General features: G+C 41.0%; 1 protein-coding gene across 1 annotated transcript in view; it reads right to left on the reverse strand.

Annotated features, from left to right (window-relative positions):
• Cryl1 (crystallin lambda 1) overlaps positions 1–24,725 on the reverse strand; it is a 131,389-nt gene that overhangs the window by 47,308 nt on the left and 59,356 nt on the right. Inside the window, exon 4 of the mRNA XM_090342441.1 lies at positions 3,238–3,399. Coding sequence (XP_090198567.1) covers positions 3,238–3,399 — 162 coding nt within the window. The remainder of the gene's footprint in view (positions 1–3,237; positions 3,400–24,725) is intronic.

Below are 24,725 nucleotides of genomic sequence, written 5' to 3' on the forward strand. Positions count from 1 at the left end.
TTAAAAGGTATAAGAAAATAAAGCAAATCAGAAAAGTCTTGCTGATCAGTGGAAAAGCTAAGAGATATAGGAAGAGTCTTGTTAAACAACTTAAGAAGTACTTTACGAACAATTGTGTGTGTGTGCATGCTGATACTGGAACTTGAAACTAACACCTCTCACTCTCCAATTGTACCAGGGCCTTCCAGTTCCATGAACCTGCCACTTGGTATTCTACTACTTGAGCCACATCTCTACATCTGCCTTTTTGATGGTTTGTTGGAGATAAGAATCTCTCTGGTCCTGAAACTATCCTCCCACACCCAAAATTTAAACCAACTTCAGAGCAAAAGCACTGGTTAGAATTCTTACAAGCAAACATCTTCCTCTAAAGCAACTGAGTAACAATCTAAGTAATGGTTTGCAGAGTCAGTGTGTGTGTGTGTGTGTGTGTGTGTGTGTGTGTGTGTGTGTGTGTGTGTGTGTGTGTGTGTGTGTGCGAGTCCTGGGCCTTGAACTCAGGGCCTGAGCACTGTCCTTGGGCTTTCTCAAGGCTAGAGCTCTAGCACTTGAGCCATACCACCACTTCTATATGTTTTTTCTATCTATGTGGTACCAAGGAATCAAACCTGGGTCTTCATGCATGATAGGCAAGCACTCTACCAGTAGGCCAAACTCTTGGTCCTCAAGAGTGTTTTTATGAGGTGTGCACCCACACACACACGTCTTATAGACAAAGACAAAACAGGCTTTACTGAGTTACACTGGGCACTTCCCATGAGAATCTCCGTCTCTAAACCTGTCCCCCACCCCGCCCCATCTCTCTGTCTGTCTCTGTTTCTCTGTCTGTCTCTGTCTCTCTATTTCTCTCTCCCTTCTTCCCTCCCCCCCCCTCTCTGTCTCTCTCTCTCTGTGCCAGTACAGGGGCTTGAATTCCGGGCCTCATATTCTCCCTTGGCTTTTTTACTCAAAGCTGGCATTATCACTGGATCTACACCTCCACTTCTAGCTTTTGGCTGGTTAATTGGACATAAAAATTCTCGTGGACGTTTCTGCTTAGGCTGGCTTTAACTGCAATCCTCAGATCTTAGCCTCCTGAGTAGTTAGGATGACAGGCATGAGCCATCAGTACCTAGCATGAGAATCTCTCTTTGATTCTAACCTAACTTGCATTTGAGTGATGGCTGTTTCTCCTCTGTTTTATGGGTCTGTGTTCTAACTGATAACTGTTCCTCACTGTGTCCATTATGTTTGAGAATGCAGCAAGATATGGAGGTCATGCAGCTTTGTGAATGGTATTCCAGGTGCTCTGTCCTTGACATAAGGTCTGATGAGCATCCACAGGACACCCTCTTTCCTCTCTCTGAACAAGCTGGTACCTTTTCATTATCTACTCTTTTTGCACAGAAGAGGGATTTCCTTGCCTTCAATCTAGACCCTGTTACTCATGTGTTGAATAATGGCCCATTTACTGTAAGTTCTGCCCCTCGTCAGTGTGAACAGGACCCTCCCATAGCAGGATTTCCACATCACACTGGTGCTGTTAACTGAATTGGTCCTGTTTCTTCAGGGTAACTCTCATGATTTCCTCAGCTTAACTACAGGCTATTTCCCATCATCTGAAAAGCCAAAATTTTAGAAGTTCTAGAAATAGGAAGCACTGATATTTTGAGCACTGACATTTGCTCAAAAAGCATTGGAATTTAAATCATTTTCAATTTTAGATTTTTTTCTTTTTAATTAGGGAATGTTCAATTGGTAGAGTATATACAAATATTTTAAATTCCAAAAGAACTCCAAAATCTGAAATACTCATAGTCTTAAACATTTTGGCTAAGGAAAGCTTAACTTACAAAAGCTGTCCCATGAGCTGGGTGCTGGTGACTTACATCCTAATCCTATCTTCTCAGAAGGTTGAAGTCTAAGGATCACAGTTCAAAGCCAGAACAGGCAAAAAAGCCCATGAGATTCATTTCCAATTGACCAGCAAAAAGCCAGAAGTTCAGCTGTGGCTCCAATGCTAGCCCATCAACCTTGAGCAAAAAAGATAAAGGCAAATGTCCAGGTCCTGAGTTAAAGCACCAGAACTAGTGCACATACACAAAACAAGCCTTCCACCTTCTCCCCATGGATTCCCTAGCCAGGCTGCCTGCTTCAAGATTCAAGCCCTCTATATCGTTTCTCCCCAAATGGAACCTTTCATGATCTGAGATTGACAAGGGTGACACTGCATTACACACTTGAGTACTTATTGTAGCTTGGGCTAAGCTATCTTTCCTGTTATGGCAGGTTGTCCTGGTTCTCTAAGGCCAAACTGAGCTTCTACTTGGAACTCCTGAATTCCTACCATTCCCCCACCTTTCCCTTCCTACTCTAACCTTAGAAAGATGCACTGAGTGCTCACACACCCATTCGGAACTAGTGCACCTTTTTGAGGGGGAGGGGAAGCTTGAACTCACAGCCACACTTCCACCTCTACCTTTTTTTTGCTAATTAATTGGACACAAAAAGTCTTGGGCATTTTTCTGCCCAGTCTCACTTTGAAGCACAATCCTCAGATCTTAGCCTCCTGAATACCTGGATTACAGGTGCAAACTACTAGTATGCAGCACTGTACCTTGGTGGAAGAATAGCTTCTTCAGCTAGTTGAGAGCTAAAGCCTTCAACTTTAATCCTCCTGTGTCCTTTATATGCATCGATAAAAATTCAAGAAATCTGTGGGTCACATTGTCTTTTAAGATGCTGCTTCTGTGTGACTCTAACTGTATTTAAAAAAAAACTATTGAATCATACAATCTCAATTAGCCAATTGTGTGGTATATGAATTATACCTTAGTAAGGCAGTTCAAAATATTGGACTATTGTCAAATAGTAGATTCATTGCAATTTATTATCCCCAAGAAAGTGAATGAGATATAATCACTACTCAGACTTAAAATGCACTCATAGGCCAGATGCTGGTGGCTCACACCTATAATAAGCTGGATTTGAAGTTAGCCCAGCGAGGAAGGTCTGTGAAACTCTTGCCTCCAATGAACCAGCAAAAAGCCGGAAGTAGAGGTGTGACTTCAGAGACAGAGTGCCAGCCTTGGGCGAAAAAGCCAAGCAAGAGCACTGGACCTTAAGTTTAAGCCCTAATTCTGGCACCAGACAAACAAACAAGCACACTCCAGTGGGGAAGCAGGGTGGTAGAACACTCGACGAGCATGCGCAAGGCCCCGGGTCCTTTGCAGAGACAACGCAAAACAAAATACTCACGGGATGAGCCACGATGCATTGCTTCACGTGTGCCAAACCCACAAATAACTTGGAAGGCAGAAGGCAAGAACTAGAACTGCTCAAGATGACTCTATCGTCCACAATTCGATCTAGCTGGGCAAAAATCTTCCTCTTCAGTTCCAAGTTTTCTGGAACACATTCCTGAAAAAGACATGATTACATGATCATTTGTGTTCACTATCTACACTCAGGCCCCAAACAGGGCATTGGTCTGCTTCAGTGTGGAAATAAACCAAATTGGAAATGATGATACTTTGGGACATATGGCAACTTGGCATTGAAAACACTATCGTCTTAACCTTTCCTTGCCTTTTCCCCGGCAGCTGGTCATATAGAGGCTGTTCTCTCTCTGTGGGGATATCATCTAGCAGTCTTCAGTTCTTCCTCTCCACCACAGAAACATTATAAGGCAGAAGTAGGAAAGTTTACTTGAAAGTTAAGGGTAAGGCACCAGGAAAAACTGAGGAAAAGCCTCTTAGCTACTGGCAGATTCACATTAGCCCCCAATCTGGACTCCAGACTGGGAGAGCCACCTTGTGCCATATGAGGTCACCTGCTTCCCAGGCAAAGATAAGGAAGGGGTGAGGAGGAGAGTATAGATTTCTCAGAGCAAAGAGGACACCAAGAACTGAGTGGCCAGATGTACACTGATGGGAGCCCCTCTTTTATAGCCGTTTGTCCAGTCAGCTGCTCTAGCATCAGGTTGGATCCCTATGCTTCTCACCCCTTCCCCCAAGGGAGTCATCAGGAAGAAGAGAGGGTCACTCTCACCTCTGGAAGCTATTTCCACTCCCTAGAGACCTCAGGAAGAAAGGGGGTCATGGTCATCTCTGATAAAATAGGGTACAGGGAAGAATCTGAATTAACAAGCCTTGCTAATTCCCCCTAGCCTAGGACCTTAGATGAGACACCCTGGTCCAGACATACTTCCACGTGCCACTCTCTTTTCAACAAGTCTGAGTTTTTGTAAAAAGCCCATAGGATTCCCTAATTCTTTGGGCTTTAACTTCTGAAAATGCTCAGGTCATGTAAAACTTTTATTTAAATAACATATACACTTTTTTTCTTGTATTAAACTATATTTTGTCATAGGCACCCAGCCATGAACTTTGCTGTGGGGGAAAGGAAAGATTACCTTCTGCTACCCTTCAAAAAACTACCAGGAAAATTTCAGGATAGGAAAAGCTACTGAAAAATATACAAGAACTGCTGAGAACTCTAGAGGTAGATCCATGAACATCTGTTGTACTTCAGTTCTCTATGGTTTGAGAATTCTAATCATTAAAAATAATAATAATAGGCTGGGAGTTTGGCCTTGTGGTTAAAGTGCTTGCCTAGCATGCATGAAGACCCAGGTTCGATTCCTCGGTACCACATACAGAGAAAAAAGCTGGAAGTGGTGCTGAGGGTCAAGTGGTAGAGCTCTAGCCTTGAGAAAGTCCAAGGACAGTGCTCAGGCCCTGAGCTCAAGCCCAGGACTGGCAATAATAATAATAATAATAATAATAATAATTAATAATAATAATACATTTCCTGGCTGGATGCTGATGGTTCACACCTGTAATTCTAGCTACTCATGAGTCTGAGATTGGAGGGTCACGGTTCAGAGCCAATCCTGAACAAGAAAGTCTGTGAGACTCATCTCTAATTAACTAGCAAAAAGCCAGAAGTGAAGGTGTAGCTCAACCTTGATTGAAAAAGCTAAGGGACAGCACCCAGTCTCGGATTTCAAGCTCTGCTACTGGCACACACATGCACAAAATCTGTCAACTAAAATTTCTCATGATGAGCATACCCATCCTAGGTGGAGGGCTGAGTTTAACAGAATCCTCAACAGACTCTTCCACGAAGTGCTATTAACACCAACAATTTCATCACCAAATACCTCCCCTATCTGTTCTGACCATCAGATCAACTGGTCTTCAAGGAAAATCTCCAGAAATTAGCAGTGTTATTATCTGTAAGGCCCTAAAGACTCCTGGAGAACTCCTTTCTAATTTCAAGATCTTTTAAAGACGACTTCTGTTTCTAAATAATCAAGCAATTTAAATGAGAGTGAGGAAAGGGATGGAGAAGTAAATTTAAATTAATTACTGCAGATAAATAACAACCTCCTGGGAATTCCAATGACAGAGCTGGGTGGGAGTGAGATGACAATCTCTAATCAGCTGGGGCTAGCCGAGGGGACTCTGGGAACTTGAGGTTAAGGCAAGCCCCACCCTGCCTGGGACCAAAGCAAAACCTGAGGGGGATGCTGGAATTGCCAGCACTGCGGAAAAGCTGGAGTTAGCCCACTCCCTCTGCCTTGGGCATCTCTGGGGATGGCAGTACAGAACACATCTTCTCAAGATGGGGCCTGGATCATCTTGGGCAGGAGTGCTGCAGGCAATGCCACAGAGACTCCCAACAGTCCCTGGTGACTTTATGCCATTTGTCATTGTGATACAATAACTGCTCAAAGTTACTGTTGGAAATGAAACTTCTCAGGCCCTTATCCCAGACCTACTGAATGGAAGGGTATACTAGGGTTTGAGCCCAGGCTCTTGCAATTGCTAGGCAAATTCTCTACCACCTGAACCATGCTCCAAGTCCTTTTCACTTTAGTGCATGTGCATTGACCCTGGGGCTTGAACTCAGGGCTTGGTTGCTGTCCTGAAAGCTTCTTTTGCTCAAGGTTAGTGCTTTACCACTTGGGCCACGGCTCCACTTTAGCCTTTCCAGCAGTCTCGTGGACTTTCCTACCTGTACTGGCTTTAATCATCCGATTATCAATCCTAGCCTCCTGCTAGGATTACAGGCATGGGCCACCAGTGCATTTTAGTTATTTAGTTTAATTAGGATAGGATCTTCCATTTTTCCTCAGCCTAGCCTTAGACCAAAATCCTCTTGCCTATACCTACCTGCTCTTGGGCATCTCTGGACATGGCACGATAGCTGGGAACACATGCAGAGTAGTGGAGATGGTGGGGGGGGTCTCTTGATTTCATATCTTGGAGCTCATTTCACTACGCATATTATTTTATAGAAATACAGAGGCACTTAGTCATTATGTCTTTGTGTTTCCCTCCTGAGTACCTTCTTGCAGTCTCACTGCATGTGAATATCTAGAATTCTGTATAATTTATCATATTCCAGTGTATTTTAGATTTAATTTCTGCATGTTCAGAAAGAGCATGTGCTATTTGTCTTTCTGAGCTTGGCTTACCTCACTTAACGTGATTTGTCTAGTTCCATCCATTTCCTAGGAGCACATTTTAAACAAATATCCTGGTGATTCCTAAAGCTCGGAAGCACTGTTCTGTGATATGTACTCAAACTGTTCACTACTCCTAAAAATAGTGGGTATTCAGTATATAGTATGCTATCAGATGTACCCTTCAGTATCTCCTCTCCAATCTCTTGTCCGGGTTCCTGCCTCTCCCAGCTTCTCAAGGGCAACCAAATGTGCCCTGAAAGGTAGTGGAATACAGGCACGGTGGTCACTTTAAGGTCTCTAATCACCCAATCAATTTCACTGAAACATTAAATTTGTAACTCATATAACATTCATAGAAACAACCAGAAATGTACAGTAGCAGAAATTCAGTATTGCTGTATAACTAGGAATGAGTTCAGAATCACTTCTCTTAAAAAAATTAAGAACAGGAAGTGGGGCTGTGGTTCAAGGGGTAGGGTAGTACCCTTGAGCTGAAAAGCCAAGGGACAGTGCCCAGGCCCAGAGTTCAAGCCCCATGACTGACAAAAAAAAAATTAAGAATACCTTCTCAGGATCTTTACCAGCTGTACACTGACAAGGGCTTCATTATCCAGAATATACAAGGAGTTCAAGAAACTAAATTCCACTTGGGCACTGGTGGCTCACATCTGTAATTCTAGCTACTTGGAAGGCTGAGATCTGAGGATTGACGTTCAAAGCCAGCCTGGGCACTAAAGTCCGTGAGACTCTCATCTCCAATTAGCTGGAAGTGGCACTGGGGCTCAACTGGTAGATGCTAGCCTTGAGCTGAAGAGCTCAGGGGCAGCATCCAGGCCCAGAGTTCAAGCCCCATGACTGACAAAAAATAAAATAAAATAATAAAGAAACTAAATCTCTCCAAATCAATAACCCAATTAATAAATGGACAAAGGAACTTAAACAGTCTTCTCAGAAGAAATAACAATGGCCAGTAAACTTGAGGAAATGCTCAATCACCGTGGCCATAAAGGAAATGGAAATCAAAACAACACTGTCATTCTATCTCACCCAGCAGGATTGTCTAGCATCAAGAGTTCAAATAAGCTGGGTGAGAGCAGCTCACACCTGCAACCCTAGTTACTCAGGAGGATAAGAAATAAGAATCATAGTTTGAAGCCAGTCTGGACAGGAAAGTCCGGGAGACTCATCTCCAATTAACTACTCCAAACCTGGGAGTGAAGCTGTGGCTCCAAGTGATAGAATTCTAGGCCTTTAGCAAGAAAGGTCAGGGACATGCTCAGGTCTTGGGTTCAAGATCCATGACTCCTTTCTCCAAAAAAATCCAGTAATAACAGATGCTAGCAGGGAGGGGATACAGGAAGGTGGAGGAAGGAACCCTGTTACACAGTTGGTGGGGAATGTAACTAGTGTAGCCACTGTGGAAGGTAGTTTGGGGTTTCCTCACAAACTAAACATAGCACCAACCTATGATCCAGCCTTATCACTTTTGAGCACAACACAGTAAGGACACTTGCACACCCATGTTCATTGCTACACCACTCATGATATTCAAGTTATGAAAACAGCCCAGATGCTCAACAACAGATGAGCGGATCATGAAAATTTGGTACCTATATATTTTGGTTAATTGTGGGGCTTGAACTCAGAGCCTAGGTGGTATCCCTAAGCCTTGTTGTGTTCAAGGCTAGCACTCTACAAGTTGAGACAGAGCCACTTGTTTTTGAGTGGTTCACTGGAGATAAGAATCTCATAGGGAATTTTCTTCCCAGGACTGCCTTTGAACCACAATTCTGAATAGCTAAGATTACAGGCATGAGCCACCAGTGCCTGGCTTACATCCAATGGAATTTTAGTCATTAGAATTGTAATTTACAGGAGACTGGGTGGAACTGAAAAAAATTATGTCAATGAGACAAACAGTGTATGTTTCTCATATGTGAAAACTAGTTAAAAATACAAGTATACATGATAACATATAGGATTTTATACATACTCACACAAATAGAATAAAGGATGATATATATATATATATATGAGGAATGCAAAGGTATAATTCCTGTGAACTAATGAATTGTTTAACAAAATGAATACCAGGAATTGGTATTTGGGCAGGAAGGGTGGTGGAGGGGGACAGGAAAGGAGAGAGGAAGGGTGAGCAAATGCAGTCATATTCACTGTACATAATATATGTATATATATATATATATATAAAATCAAACCTGAAGGTAAGGGCAGGAGGGAGAAAAATGAGGAAGAAAGATGCAAGGGGTAGCATTTATCAACTATTATACTCATAACCTGACATGGAATTGTAAACCCTTTGTACAACTTGAATTCTGGGCCTGGGCGTTGTCCCTGAGCTCTTCAGCTCAAGGCTACCACCCTATCCCCTTGAGCCAGAGCACCACTTCCTAAATTTAATGTTAACAAAGCTCAGGTTTGATTTAATAATAGCTAATAACTCACTAGCAGCTAACTACTGTAAGTTTAAAGTAGCTGTGCAAATAGTAAGAGAGCATGTAAATTTCACTTCCATATTATTTAAAAGATTTCAAAAATTTTATTCAAAGGAGGAAGAATCCAGATCGTGTTTGTTTATACTTTAAAAATATAATCAGGGCACATGAAATTTTATTAAGAACAAAAGGTCATATAAGCATCACATCTCAAAGACAGAAGGAAAAAAAAGAGAGAGTCATTTAAGAACTGTAAAGCCCATTGTGTCAATTCCCTTATCAAAGAGGAGGAAAAAGAGCTACAGTAGCTGACTGGGCCTGTTAAGTCATTCCTGGATCAGTTAAATCTGCAAGTTGGGTTAAGTTGAAATGGAGCCTCATAGCTTTTAGCCAAAGACTCAGAATGATGCAGATGCTGGGTGAGCTTATGAAAGAACCCTAGTGAATAGCCTCACTGTACATCTGTCATGCAGATTCTCCCCTGAAATTCTATGCCTTTCTTCAGATCGTCTGATTATCAAAAAGGCAAGAAAACTTGAACCAGAAGAAACCCAAACCTACTGTAATTATGTAAGGGCTTTTTTCCTTCTTTTTTAGTGGCACATTGGCTTGAAGTTTGGTTGTTCTCATTGCTGTTTTTAAGAGAAACCTAATTGTGTGTTATGTTCTGGCTTCAGTTTGCAAGCCTTAGTGCATGTCATACCCTGGGCTCATTTTCTGGCTATCCATTCAGTACTTTGGTCTCAAGAAAGGAATGGGCCACATTACTCAGGACTTAAAGCCAGGGGCTCTGGGACAAAAGGAGTGGGAGGATGGGAAGAGGTAGGAACCCTGTGCTGCAGCCAGAAGACCTCCCTAGATGCCTTCTCCTTGCAATATGTCTTGGATCTTTCTTGAAAAAGTCATCTGCTTGCTAGCACTATGACCACTCCTACAGACAACCCACTTGCCTTGGCCCAATTAGACTTTGATAATGTCTCAAAGCATTGGTGTGCATTTGGGCTTTGTTCATTTAAAGGTCCAAGTGGTGGCACACAGAGCAAACAGAGTGGTAGAGGGACCAGGTGCTGGTGGCTCATACCTGTAATCCTACTGATTGTGATTTAAGAATCACAGTTCAAAGCCGGCTTGGGCAGAAAAGTCTGTTAGAGCCTTATCTCCAGTAAACCAGCAAAATGCCAGAAGTGGAGATGTGGCTCAAGGGGGTAGAGCATCAGCCTTGACAGAAAAAACCAAATGAGAGCACAGCACCCTGAGTTCAAGCCCCCGTACCTACACACACACACACGCACACACACACACACACACTGTAATGCAGATCACTTTAGACATGCCCAGATTTTGACAAACAACACAAAATCTGGGAAGTAAGGAGCCTCCTCTTCACTGACTTGGGGGCCTTAGCAGTAGCTAGCAGGTGAGGTTAAGTTCCAAATGTCCCATCCCCCTTTCCTTCCCAGACAGCAGAAACAAGGGTAGTCTTATAACTACTGACACTTTCAATTATTACCTATTTTTTAAAGGAAATTGCGCACAGACTCCAATGTTGGTTTTTTGTTGTTGTTGTTGTTGTTGTTTGGGTTTTTTTTTTCTTTTTTTGCACTAGTAAAAGTTACTTGAATAGCTTTGAGGCCCCTACTTTGGCAATTTGTAGAATTGTAAAGAATTGAATTCTGGGCTAATTCCCAAGTAGAGAGAATGCAAAAGTTCAGCTTGCTAGACAAAATACATGCATTACATTGCGAGTTTTTTTGTTTCTGTGAGTGTGTACTTGTGTACTGTGGCTTGAACTCAGGGCCTCCTGCTGTCTCACTTAACTTTTTCTACTCAAGGCCAGAGCTCTACCACAGCTCCACCTTCAGCTTTTTGCTGGCTAATTGTACATAAGAGTCTCTTGGACTTGTCTGCTTGGGTTAGGTTCAAATCAAGAACCTCAGGTTTCAGATATTCAGCCTTCTGAGTAGCTAGGATTACAGGTGGGAGGTACTAGCACCTGGCTAAAAGTGACATTGTGTTGAAATGCTTTTACTCCCAACCAACCTAACCTGGGCACTTTTATTTTTTTAAACTAGAATAAATTAAGTGCACAAAGACATTTTCACTGTGATAGTTACAACTTATAAGTAAGGGAATTGGATCAAATTCCCCCCATCTATATTACTCTTTCTTAACCACCTTGCCCTTTCATCTCTGCTTCAACAGTTTTGGTGAGCTTCATTAAGTTATTTTCATAAACATATATAATATACTTCATGGTATTCAACCTCCACTACAGTACCATCTCTTTTCTCTGTCTTCTTACATCTTTATCCCATGCGCAATCATGAACTTGGACATTTTTAAATAAGTGTTCTGTGACTATTATAAAAATTTCTAGATGAGGGCCAGGAGTTTGGCCTAGTGGTTAAAGTGCTTGCCTAGCATGCACGAAGACCCGGGTTCAATTCCTCGGTACCACATACATAGAAAAAAAGCCGGAAGTGGTGCTGAGGCTCAAGTGGTAGAGCTCTAGCCTTGAGAAAGTCCAAGGACAGCACTCAGGCCCTGAACTCAAGCCCCAGGACTGGAAAAAAAAGTTCTAGGCCAGCCTAGGCCACAGAGGGAAGCACTATTTCCAAAAAAAAAAGTATATTTGTTCTGGAATAAATATGGTAATGTGTTAAAAATAGGGATAAAAACATTACTTTTAACATCATAGGCAACAAATGACCCTACCAATGACACTTTTTATTAAAAATCAAATTGATGTCAAGTGCCAGTGGTTTATACCTGTAATCCTAAACTCAGGAGGTGGAGATCTTTAAAGTATAAAGTCACAGTATTGGCACTAAATAAATAAAATCTTAGCTGGCACAGTGGCTCATGCTTGTAATACTAGCTACTCAGGAGGCTGAGATCTGAGGATCAAGGTTCAAAGCCAACCCCGGGCATAAAAGTATGTGTGACTCTTATCTCCAATTAACCCCTAGAAAATGAGAAGTGGGGTTTGGCTCAAGGATAGGGCAGTAGCCTTGAGCTGAAATGCTCAGGGACAGTATCCAGGCCTAGGTCAAGCTTCATGACCCTCAAAAAAAAATTAAGAGTTTTTGTAAGCGTATGAAAAAACCCTAGAGAGATTTCTATAGTCATCCAGAATGAATTAGGGCAGATTGTATTGAGGAGCTGACTTCCTGGAGCTAGGTGTTTGGTTTACAAATATTATTGTTGTTTTCTTTCTAGCTCAGGCCTGCCTCTGGTGACTGTATAGAACCCTGAGAGGTAAAAGTGGAACAGGCTCCCAGCTGTCCTCCTGTATCTTTTCCCATTCTCATCCCAAGTGATGTTTATTCTACACCTACTTAAGTCATATATTTAGACTTTAGATGCTTGACATAAAAATATACAAATATTTCATTTAAGCCTACAATTACCTTACAGTTCTACTGCATTTCTGATGTAAGTGAGGTTTGTTTTTGTTTGTTAAGTTTTATGTGAGACCTTGGGTTTGAGCTCCCAGCCTCACATCTGCTTGACTTGCTCACGGCTGGTGTTTTACCACTTAAGCTATGTCTCTCGTCTGGCATTTTACTGGTTAACTAGAGACGGAATCTAGCAAACTTTTCTGCTTGGGTTGGCATCAGTCTCCAAGTCAGCCTCCTGAGAAGCTAGGATTATACAGATATGTGGCACCAGCACAGGGCTTTGTTAGGTAATTAAAACAAAAACAGAAACAAGAATCAAAATGGTAAGTTTAGCATGAATCACAAAATTGGAAAAGGATTCTTTCAGTAAGGTATAAGGAAGTGATTTTTATTTTGTTCTAGTCTTGGGGCTTGAACTCAGGGCCTGGGCACTATCCTCGAGATTTCTCAAGGCTAGTACTCTGCCATTTGAGTCACAGCAACACTTCTGGCTTTTTCTGTGTATGTGGTAAACGAGGAATCAAACCCAAGGCTTCATGAATGCTAAGCAAATACTCTACTACTAGGTCATGCTCCTGGACCAAAGGAAGTGATTTTTAAGAAGAAAAAAGAAAATAAATATATCAATAATAAAGATACTGGTAATTAACAATTGTCAGCAGTCAATCCAGCCATTTACTGCTAGTGAGAAACAACTTTATTATCAGTTTTTTAAGGATTATATAATTTATTATCACATAAAATGTGTTTTTTTTCTGCCAGAAAATAATGGCTTATACTTGTTAGTCTAACTACTCAAGAGGCTGAGATTTAAAGATTGAGGTTCAAAGCCACTTGGGCCAGAAAAGTATGTAAGAGTCTTATCTCCAGTTAACCAGCAAAAACTAAGAAAGAAGGGCCGGGAGTTTGGCCTAGTGGTTAAAGTGCTTGCCTTGCATGCACGAAGACCTGGGTTTGATTCCTTGGTACCACATACACAGAAAAAAGCTGGAAGTGGTGCTGAGGCTCAAGTGGTAGAGCTCTAGCCTTGAGAAAGTCCAAGGACAGTACTCAGGCCCTGAGCTCAAGCCCAGGACTGGCCAAAAAAAAAAAAGTAAGAAAGAAATAAGCAAGAAAGGAAGGTAGGAAGGAAAGGAGGGAGGGTGGGAGGGAGGGAGGAAACAGGACATAATTAGAAGGATGAGCCCAGGTACTGTCCTGACATGTTTGACTTATTTTCTCAGCTTTTCAAAACCATAAATCTCTACCCACATGTTAAGTGTACATTCAGTACTTGTTATCTTGTTTCTGAATCCAAATGTCTGTCTTTAAGCATCGACAAGCAGGCCATATGTATAGGATACCCCAAGCAATTTCCCTGTCCTATATGCCCTACTGAGAAGAATGAGGGGGGTGTGGGGATATTCAGGTTCAATTCTTTCCAAATTATTCTTTCCAAATTTTAGATTTTTGTACAGATACTGCAGCTGGAATTCAGGGCCTAAGTACTATCTCAGATTTTTTTGCTCAAGGTTGGTGTTCTATCCCTTGGGCCACAAATCCACTTCCAGCTTTTTTCAGGTTAACCGGAAATAAGAGTCTTATAGACTGTCCTGCCTAGGCTGGCTTTGAACTGGGATCTTTTGATCTTAGCCTTCTGAGTAGCTGAGATTATAGGTGTGAGACACTGGTACCTGGCCACAATTTTTTGTGTGTATGTATGTGTATGCGTATATGTATGTGTATGTGTATGCATGTATGTGTATATGGACTATATATCTAATGCATATATATGTATATATGAATGTTATATATATTCTTGTCTTATTATAAAGGTGATACACAGATGTGTTACAGTTATATAAGTCACAGTTTTATGTATTTGTTTATTTATTTAGCTGGTCCTGGGGCTTGAACTCTGGGCCTGGGTGCTATCCCTGAGCTTCTTCGTACTCAAGGATAGCACTTTACCACTTGAGTCACAGTACCACTTCCAGCCTTTTCTGAATAGTTTATTGGAGATGAGAATCTCATGGACTTTCCTGCTGGTGTTGGATTATCAGGTCTCAGTCTCCTTAGTAGCTAGGATTATAGGAATGGGCCATCATCACCTGGCCACAGTTACATTTTTTTGTGTGTGTTAAGACCTCTATTTTTTTTGAGGTCCAAAAGTTTATTTATTCCTTAACTCAGTTATCCACTTATTTCTTTTTCATTATAATTAATAGAAGGGTTACATTATATTCTCTAGATAGAAGGTACATTACTTAACAATCATTGCTACCCCTTCTCATGTTTTTGTCCCCATTTCCTTCCCCCATCCCCTCCCCTCATCTTGTTTTCTCCCCTTTCCTATCTTATTTCAAATAAACAAATAAACATATATATAATATATCAGATAGTAAGGTAAGATACTGTAACAATATGAGATAACCAAGGGCACAGTTACATTTTATAACCACAACATTTGTTTCATTGAGCTTTGACAACCAGAAATTTTTGCTTCTTTTTCAGATGTCTTTTTCTTACTTACTCATTCTTTCTTCCTTACTTGTGTCATGGAAGAGAACAATAATCTTAACCCATTTTTTTCAAAAGATAGTTGTAATTTCACTTATTATACTGAACACTTGATGCACTGTATTTAACTTTTTTCTTTTTTCTAGTTTTTAAATTATCTTTTAGTAGTTGTACAAAAGAATTTCAAGTCCACATGTCAGTGTGTAAGTATATTGTATCTTGATTGGTGATCACCCCTTCCATCATTCTCCCCCATCTTTCCCAACCCCACCCATCCCTGAAGTTATCTTGTTTCATGTTCATATATTTATGCTAAATACTTTAACTTCATTGGCCCACCTTCCCTGTTCCATTTATCTGCCCTCCCTCCTTAAATTTTATTTTTTTTTTGCCAGCCCTGGGGCTTGAACTCAGGGCCTGAGCACTATCCTTGTGGGTGGGGAGGAAATTACCCAGTATATCATACAGAAGGACAAAATCTATAAAAACAAAAGAGTGATAGGGTGCCAATGGCTTACATCTATAATGCTAATTACTTAGGAGGCTGAGATCTGAGGATCTTGGTTCAAAAATCAGACCAGGCAGAAAAGCCTGTGAGACTCTTATCTCCAAATAACCTACAAAAAAGCCAGAAGTGGAGCTGTCTCAAGTAGTATAGTGCAAAAGTAGCCTTGAGCAAAAAAGCTCAGAGATAGCCCCTATGCCCTGAGTTCAAGACCCAAGGCTGGTACAAAACAAACAAAAAACCCCAGCAAAACTAAAGCAAAAGCACTGGAAGCCTGGCTCAGGTGGTAGAGCATTAGCCTTGAACAAAAATGCTTAGAACATCACCCAGGCCCTGGATTAGCACAAAATCAAAACAAAAACAAACAAAAAACCCAAAAGCAAAAAGAGTAGATGGCTCAAGTGGTAGAGTACAAACAAAAAGAAATCCTAAAATATTAACAGGCCAAGCATGAAGAAGTCAGAAACAAGCCTAGTGCTATGGCTTATACCTGTAATCCTAACTATTCACCAGGCTGTGATCTAGGGAACTAAGAGACTCTTACTTTCAATTAACCAGCAAAAAAAAAAAAAAAATCTGGAAGTGGAGGTGCAGCTCAAGTGCTAGTGTACCAGCCTTGGGAGAAAAAACTCAGGAATAATCCCTAGGTTGTGAGTTCAAGCTCCATTATTGGCACAAATTTTAAAGGAAGAGAAAAAGAAACAGAAACAGAACAGCATAATAAATCCAAAGATAATAATAAGGAAGAGAAGAAATCAGTGAGACAGAACAAAGGTCTAGCATAGGGGGCTGATATCAAATTAATTATTAAAAAAACAAGAGCTTTATCTTGAATAATTGTTGTTCTTAATGTACTATGTTATTTCTCTTCTCCTTTTTTGCCCTTTGGTTAATCTCATATTGTTACTGTATCTGACTTTGTTATCTGGTATATTGTATATACATTTATTTGTTTATTTGAAATAGGAAAGGGAAGGGGGTAAACAAGATGATTGGAAGGGGGTGGAGGGAGGGGAATAGAAATAAAAACGTAAGAAGGGGTATTCATGTGTGAGAAGTAATGCACCTACTATGTGGTGAATGTAACTGTAACCCCTCTATACATTACCTCGATAATAAAAAATAAAATGAAAAACAAAACAAAACAAAACAAAAACAAACCAGCAAGATCAGTAAGCTTTTCTAGCTACTTGGAAAGGTAACAGTTTAAGAACAGACCAGACAGAAAAGTTCATAAGACTCATTCTGAACCCATAGCTGGTTGTAACAGCTTTGTGTCTGTCATCCCAAGCTACATGGGAGGCTAAAAATGGAGGCTCACAATTCCAGGCCAGCTTGAGCAAAAAGAAAACAAAATTACCCAAAACAATTAAAAAAAATTATTACAGAGCCAAGATCCAGGTAGCCACGAAACTCAAAGATAAACCAGTTATTCTTTTTAAAGTAATTATTTCAAAGGCATTTAAAAAATGGTTGAAACAATAAACAAAGCTTTTAACACCCTTGGTGCTGAGGGAATTTTTTGGCATCAGAGCCTAGGAACTGAGCTCCAGGCTTCCAATGAGGATCCTTTGGGAAGATACTAGTAGCCACAGTAACAAGAAACAGTTCTCAAAAGCCGACCTCATCTCCACCCACTACTAATTAGGTTCTGGTTCTACTTTCTAGAGAAGCACCTCTGCAGAAGCAGCAACTAGAGCCTTCTTTTCCCATGCAAGAGAAAACAAACTATCAGGAAACATTTGTCTGAAAACCAAGTAAGAGAGAGAACTATAGAAACTGACAGGATATTCTGATAACCAAATAATTCTTTGTTTTGGGTTTGGTTTTATTTAATGTCAGTCTTGAGGCCTGAACTGAGGCTGGGCATTGTCCCTGAGGCCTTTTGCTCAAAGCTAGCATTCTACCACTTGAGCCACAGCTCCACTTCCAGAATTTTGTGGCTAACTAGAGATAAAGAGTGTCATGGACTTTTCCTGCCTGGGCTGGCTTTGAAACATGATCCTCGGATCTCAAGTCTTCTGAGTTAGCTAGGATTGTAAGTGTGACCCACCAGGGCTTGACTTACAGAAGAATTTTGAAACAATAAAATTAGTATGTTTATGGAATCTAAACGATTTCAAAGAATTTCAACAGATTATAAACTATACAAATGCTAAAAATTCAAGAACTGAAAAACACAAATAGTTGAAAGGATGAATTTAAGAGCAAATTAAAACCAAGCATCAATGACTCATGCCTGTAATCCTATCTATCCAGGAGGCTGAGAACTGAAAATCAAGGTTTGAAGCCAGCCCAGGCAGGACAGTTTGTGAGATTCTTACCTCCAATTAATTGGCATCTGGCTTCTACTGAAGATTTAGGTTTCTCTAGCACTATCTCCGAACCAAAAACACATTGCAAAACTTATCTGGGCAGGATGTTAAGGAAAGTACATACCAACAAGAATGTAATTACTATTTTCAGATGCCATCCCTTCTTGATGAGAAAAACAAAACCACCACGACACAAAAGCCTTTTGAAGTCACAAATCACAAATCTTAAGTTCAAAGAAGACAGGTCCTATTTTAAGAATTAAAAGCTTAGAAGTCATCAGTTGATCCACTGGTCTCTTTCTGTTGACTTGGGGAGGCTCAATTCCCTGAAGAACAACAACAATCTTTTTCTTTCAAAACTATACTAGGATAATGTCTCAATTAGGGGTAGTCTTTTTCCCATTTTACCCAGCAATTTATGTCATTCAAAGCAATTTGCTAAAGTATGGAGGAAGGGATTTACTGAAAACTCCTGGCTGAAAAGTACAGTGGTGCACTTTTATAGTCCTAGCTATTGGAAGGCTGATGCCAGAAGATTGAGTGGGCCAGGTGTTCAAGGCTATGGGGAACTATACCAATAACGTGCTTTTCTAAGGCTTACACAGCACCCATTCTGATAAATATTAAGTAGCAGGTGACAGAAAGAAAGACAGAATGATAACATGGAACAGAAGCAATGAATTAGAAGAAGATGGGAAGCTCAAGGGGCTGAGATCTGAGAATCTTGGTTCAAAGCCAGCCTAGGCATGAAAACCTGTGAGACTCTTATCTCCAATTAACCACCAGAAAACCAGAAGTGGTGGGGTGGCTAGTGATAGGATACTAGCCTTGAGCTGAAGAGTTCTCAGGGACAGCGCCCATGACTGACAAAAAGAAAAAGAAAAAAAGAAAGTATTCTTATTGCCAGTGTCTCTAAAATCTAACCAATACATTATGGCAAAAATAGTAGCAATACATTATGAATGCACACATAAAAATAACTGTATAGAAAAAATGCAAAGCAGTCTAATAATATTACAGCAGTCTAATATTAATAGCAGTCTATTAATATTGAAGTAGCCTTTAATTAAAGATACACACAAGTAGCCACACACTGGTAGCTCACACCTATAATCCTACCTACTCAGGAGGCTGAGATCTGAAGATCACGACTCAAAGCCAGCTCAGGCACAAAAGTCCATGAGACTCTTATCTCCAATTAACTACCAGAAAACCAGAAGTGGTGCTGTGGCTCAAAGTGGTAGAGCACTAGCTTTAAGCTGAAGAGCTCAAGGAAAGTATCCGGGCCCAGAGTTCAAGCCCCATGACTGACAAAAAAAATACAAATAACTAGAATTTTTTTTTAAAGAAATACATTTTTTTAGATAGTAGAAATAAAACAGAACCATGGAATTGTTCAATTAACTCAACTCTAGGACAAATAAAGAACAGATGAGATAAAAGAAAAACTACTCACAAGATATTATATTTAAGCCATCTATAACGATAGTAACAATACATGTGAATGATCTAAACACAGCAATTAGAAATCAGAGATTTTCAAACTGGATCAAGAAAAAAGACTTAGTTCTTTTTTTCTTTTTTTTTGCCAGTCGTGGGGCTTGAACTCAGGGCCTGAGCACTGTCCTTGGACTTTTTTTTCCTCAAGGCTAGAGCTCTATCACTTGAGTCACAGCACCACTTCCAGTTTTTTTTTTTCTATATTTGTGGTACCGAGGAATCGAACCTGGATCTTCATGCATGCTAGGAAAGTACTCTACCACTAGGCCAAACTCCTGGCCCCCTTAGTTCTAAGCTACCTAGGGAAAAAAAAAAAGACTTAAAAACATAGATCAATTCAAAGTGAAAGAATGGAGAAACTGCCATAGCTTGAATGTGATGTGTCATCAATGGCCTCAGTGTGGTAATGCTGGGATTGTAGCCTGTAGGCTCAGTGGTACAGTTGGAAAGCTGTAGATCACAGTCAGAGGACTAGCCTGATGCAAAGGAACTGAGTCATTGAAGAACTCCCCTTCCCTCAGAACTAATGTCAATTCTCAAGAGAAAATTGTTACAAAAGAGCAAGCCTGGGCCTTTCGGTTCTCTTTCAGGCCTCCTGTCTCACCATGTGATCTCTCCTTTCAAACACTCCTTTTATGGTGCCATCCATCATGATGTAACTCAACTCAGAGTTCTCACTGAGCCAGCAGAATACTGTTTGGTCTTTTATCTTCAAACGTGTAAACCAAATAAATATCTTTTCTTTATGAAGTGCCTAGCCTCAAGTGTTTCGTTATAACATAGAAGACAAATACATCTCCTTTTGTAAACACTAATTAAAGAAAACTGGAGTAGCTATTGCTATAGCTAGACAAGTGGAGCTAAAAAAAAACCACAGTACTATCAGATTATGATGAGCAAATACAATGATAAAAGAGTCAAAATATGACAATCCTAAATATTCATGCATCTGACAAAAGAACTACAAAATACATAATATGCCCAGAGTGAGTTCCATAGTCATTTTTAGAGCCTGGACAATGGACAGATCTGGCAGGAACAGTTATTAATCTCATCCAGGGCAACCCTGCTTTAATGAAACCAAAAGTTCCACTTGCTAGAAATTCGGCTCCACACCACTCAGCAGGGCTACTGTCAACCTCTGATGCTGTTCAGGGTCAGATTTGTGTTGCTCCGTATTCTGCAACATCTTCTATGCTCCTTCTGCTTAGAGAGTCGATAGCTTGAGGAAGTGACACAATTCCCCCCTCAGAGAACTTGAGAAGTGAGCTGAGGACAGAGGAGAGGGATACAGGTAACTTAGGAATAAGAAAGTATTTATTGGAAAAATTAATGACCATTCAAATAAGCAAGGGATGATGAAACAAATCTCTCAAAATCAGCAAAAACAAAATTTGCAAATCCTATTTCTGACAAAGAATGCTGACAGGGCACTGTGGCTCACAATTGTAATCCCTGCTACTCAGGAAGCTTGAGATCTTATTGGCATGGCAGAAAAGTCTGTAAGACTCTTCTCTCCAAATGACCAGCAAAAAGCTAGAAGTGGAGCTGTGGCTAAAGTGGTAGAACACTTACCCTGAGTGGAAAATGCTAAGGTACAGAGCCCAGATACTAAGTTCAAACCCCAGTACTGGCACAAATAGAAATAGTGAAAGAAACGAAGAAAAGGAAAAGGAAAAAGGAAGAAAAAAATAGGAAAAATGAAGGAAGGAAAATGATTGTTTAAATAGTAAGAGAAAGGGCCGGGCGTGGTGGCTCACACCTGTAGTCCTAGCTGCTCAGGAGGCTGAGATCTGAGGATCAAGGTTCAAAGCCAGCCCAGGTACAAAAGGACCTGAAGTTCTTATCTCCAATTAACCTCTAGAAAATGGGAAATGGGACTTGGCTCAAGGGTAGGGCAATAGCCTTGAGCTGAAGAGCTCAGAGACAGTGCCCAGGCCCAGGGGTAGGCCAGTACCCTTGAGCTAAAGAGCTCAGGGACAGCACCCAGGCTGAGGTCAAACCCCATGACCCACAAAAAAAAAGTAAGAGAAAGAAGCAAAGAAAGAAAGAAATGGAGAGAGAGAGAGAGAGAGAGAGAGAGAGAGAGAGAGAGAGAGAGAGAGAGAGAGAGAGAGAGAGGCTCTAAGGTAATGACTTAAGATAGAAGTACATTCAGAGCTAGTTCAGGATGTCTCTTGATGGCTGGGGGAGTGGGATAGTCTAGATTTGAAGACGATTGCAGGCATCTGAATGAGCTAACCTAACCAATGGTAGCTCTGTAGAAAGCTTTGGAGTCTGAGAAGATAGCTATCTTCCTGTAGGTGGAGTTGAGAATATACTTTAAATACTCACACAGTGAAAGCAATGATCAAACTTGTTGTCTGTACAGGGAGCAACCAAATAAACTATGACAGGTTTGAGCATTGCCCCAAGGGCCATTTTGGTGCCTTGCCAGGCCTCGTAGGAAGAAAATATTGCTAATTATCTGCCAGTATGGCTGTCAAGCCTCATCACCTGGGAAGCCATTACACACTGGCACAAGCCATTGAGCAGCCTACATTTAAAATAATAACAAAGGAACTGGTTTATGCTTGGACAGGTTTTTGTTTTTTTTTTTTTTCCAAGGAGAGTGCACACACTTGGCTTTGTCTAGGCCTGTGGCTGTGTCTCAGTTTAAGGCTCTCTCTGCAGGGCATCTTCGAGCATGGTGGTCCCTTCATTCTAGTCAACCAGTTGGGAAGAGGTTTCTGGGTTTATTCCTTCCTAAAGCAGTGGGCCTAGTGTGTGGTTTTCTACCATGGATCAAAATATGCTTTCTCACACTCATCAAAATAAAAAATATAGTCAAAGGTGACTAACTTGCCTTAAAATGTAAGAAGTAAAACTGTCAACAGATCAACATAAACCTATGACTCACAGGTGATTCACTCCTGTAATTCTAGCTACCCAGGCAGCTGAGATCTAGAGATTGCAGTTCAAAGCCAGCCTGCATAGGAAAGTCTGAGCTTCTTACCTCCAATTAGCCAGATAAAAGCCAAAAGTAGAGATGTGACTCAAGTGGTAGAGTGCTAAGCAGAAAGAACCAAGTGACAGGGGAAGGTTCTGAGTTCAAGTCATAGTAGCAGTGTGTGCGCGGACACAGGCCACGCTTGTGCATACACACTCTCACACACATACAAACTCTATGATGAAGTCCTTACCTTAGTACCTGTAAACATGGCCCTATTTATAGATACAGGTCCTATGTGGATATAAAGTTAAAATGGAGTATCATATGGGTCTTTGGATTAGATTGGACCTTAAATCAGACTAGTTTCTTAGTGTGGGGTTTGAACTCAGCCTTAGTATTTTTGATCAAGGCTAGTGCTCTACCACTCATGCCACAGCTCTGCTTCCAGATATGACAGGTAAATCAGCTCTCATCTCCCTAGATAGGTATGCGAACCACTAGGCACCAATCCTAATTTACCAATCTCTGGCTTTTCCAGTTTAATAGGGCAAAAAAGATTTATACATTTATATGGGCTTTGGCTTTTGTGTATATTACTCATTCATTCCTGATGTATGGCCATCTCCCCACCAGGCTCTTTGTATGTTTCTTGATTTATAGTATTTCTTCATATATTAACATTTCTGACTTTTTTCCAGTCCTGGAGATTGAACTCAGGGCGTGGGAACTGTCCCTGAGCTCCTTTTGCACAAGGCTAGCACTCCAATCTACCACTTGAGAGCCCCAGCGCTATTGCTGGCTTTTTCGGTTTATATGGTACTGAGGAATTGAACCCAAGGTATCATGCATGCTAAGCAAACACTCTGGCACTAAGCCACATTCCCAGCCCTGATATTTTTTTATTGTTTTGTTTTAAAAAAAATCCAACTGCATTCTTCTAAGTTTCCTGTGCTGTCTGGTTTTGAGTGCTACTCACAAAAATGCTTTAATCTGATGGGAGTTTGTTACTTTTGTTCTAGAATCCATTTCTAGATTGGAAAAGCCCCCAGACTAATTTCAGGAATACAAAACCAAATAAGTCTCTATTCATGGAAATCCTTTAGTCAATTAAAAAATTTCAATTTGGGGCCAGGAGTTTGACCTAGTGGTCAAGTGCTTGCCTAGCATGCACGATGCCCTGGGTTCGATTCCTCGGTACAACACACACTGAAAAAAAAAGCCAGAAGTGGTGCTATGGCTCAAGTGGTAGAGTGCTAGCCTTGAGGAAAGCCTGAGGACAGTGTTCAGGACCTGAGTTCAAGCCCCAGGACTGACAAAAAATATTTCAGTTGTTCAAAAAGTCTAGCCAGTATCTTAAAATGTTTAGGAAGTGAAGTATTTTGAATCCGGATTTTTTTTTTGGTCAGATTTTAGAATACTTGCTTATACATAATGAGACATCATGGAGATATAAGTCTAAACATGAAATTCATTTGTGTTTAGTAAGTGGAACCTTGTGAAAGTTAGGTCATTAGTAGTATGCCCTTTAATGGATACTAGGACCTTGTCCCCTTACTATCTCTCTTTCTCTTTTGTCCCCCCCCCTCTTTCTCTCTCTTTCTCTCTCTCTCTCTCTCTCTCTCTCTCTCTCTCTCTCTCTCTCTCTCTCTCTCTCTCTCTCTCTCTCTCTCTCTCTCTCTCTCTCTCTCGTGTGTGTGTGTGTGTGTGTGTGTGTGTGTGTGTGTGTACAGGGGCCTAAACTCAGGTCCAAGGTACTTTCCCTTAACTTTTTCACCAAGGTTGGTGCTCTACCACTTAATCCACAGTTCCATTTCCATCTTTTAGGTGGCTAATTGGAGATAAGGAGAGTGTATTAGATTTGTCTGCCCTTGCTGGCTTTGAACCATGATCTTCAGATCTCCGCCTCTTGAGTTGTTAAGCTTACAGGTATGAGCAAATAGTGCCCAGAGCACTTTCTTTTTGTCCTCTGTCCACCATGAGGTGAGCAGCTATCTCTTCTATGTGATCTCACCATGATGTACTCCCATGATGCACTATGCCACCCAAGATCCAGAGCAATGGGGCCAAAAGACCATGGTCTGAAACCTCTGCAACTAAAACAGAGGGCAAGAATCTGTCTTGGTAAAGGAGTAAGGATTGCTAAGGAACTGTTAAATATCCTTTCTTATAGGTACCAGTCTTAAAGTTTCTTTTTCCTTTAAATTTGCCAAGAAGTTGTGGACTGTGGAGGGTTTACCCCTTAACTGACAGCTGTTAGACCCTTTCCCTGTGTCCCAGGCTGTCTTGAGCAAAGAACTGTTCTCTAGGCTGACAGACAGACTGCCTTTATGTCACACTGGCTACTTTGAATCCATCTCTGGTTCTAGAAGACACTGGTTCAACAAGCAACTTGTGGCCAGACTTTTGCTACCATTGCAGCTACCTTCAACCAGGTCAGAGGGGGTATACTTCCCTTCCCTAGAAGGACAGCACAGCTGTGATTGGTGAAAACCCATCTTAATTGAATAAGGAGCTGCCATGACTGGTGATAGGAATGGACCATAACCAATGCTAACACAGTTCTCATTTGCATGAAGAACTGCCATACTTGGTGCAGACACAGTTACCCCACCTACTCTGTGACCTCATAAGCAGCCTGCTCACCTTTCTTTGTGAGCAGCCAG

This window comes from Megascapheus bottae, chromosome 11, assembly GCF_031878675.1.
Source record: "Megascapheus bottae isolate mThoBot1 chromosome 11, mThoBot2.hap1, whole genome shotgun sequence".
NCBI classification, from domain to species: Eukaryota; Metazoa; Chordata; class Mammalia; order Rodentia; family Geomyidae; genus Megascapheus; species Megascapheus bottae.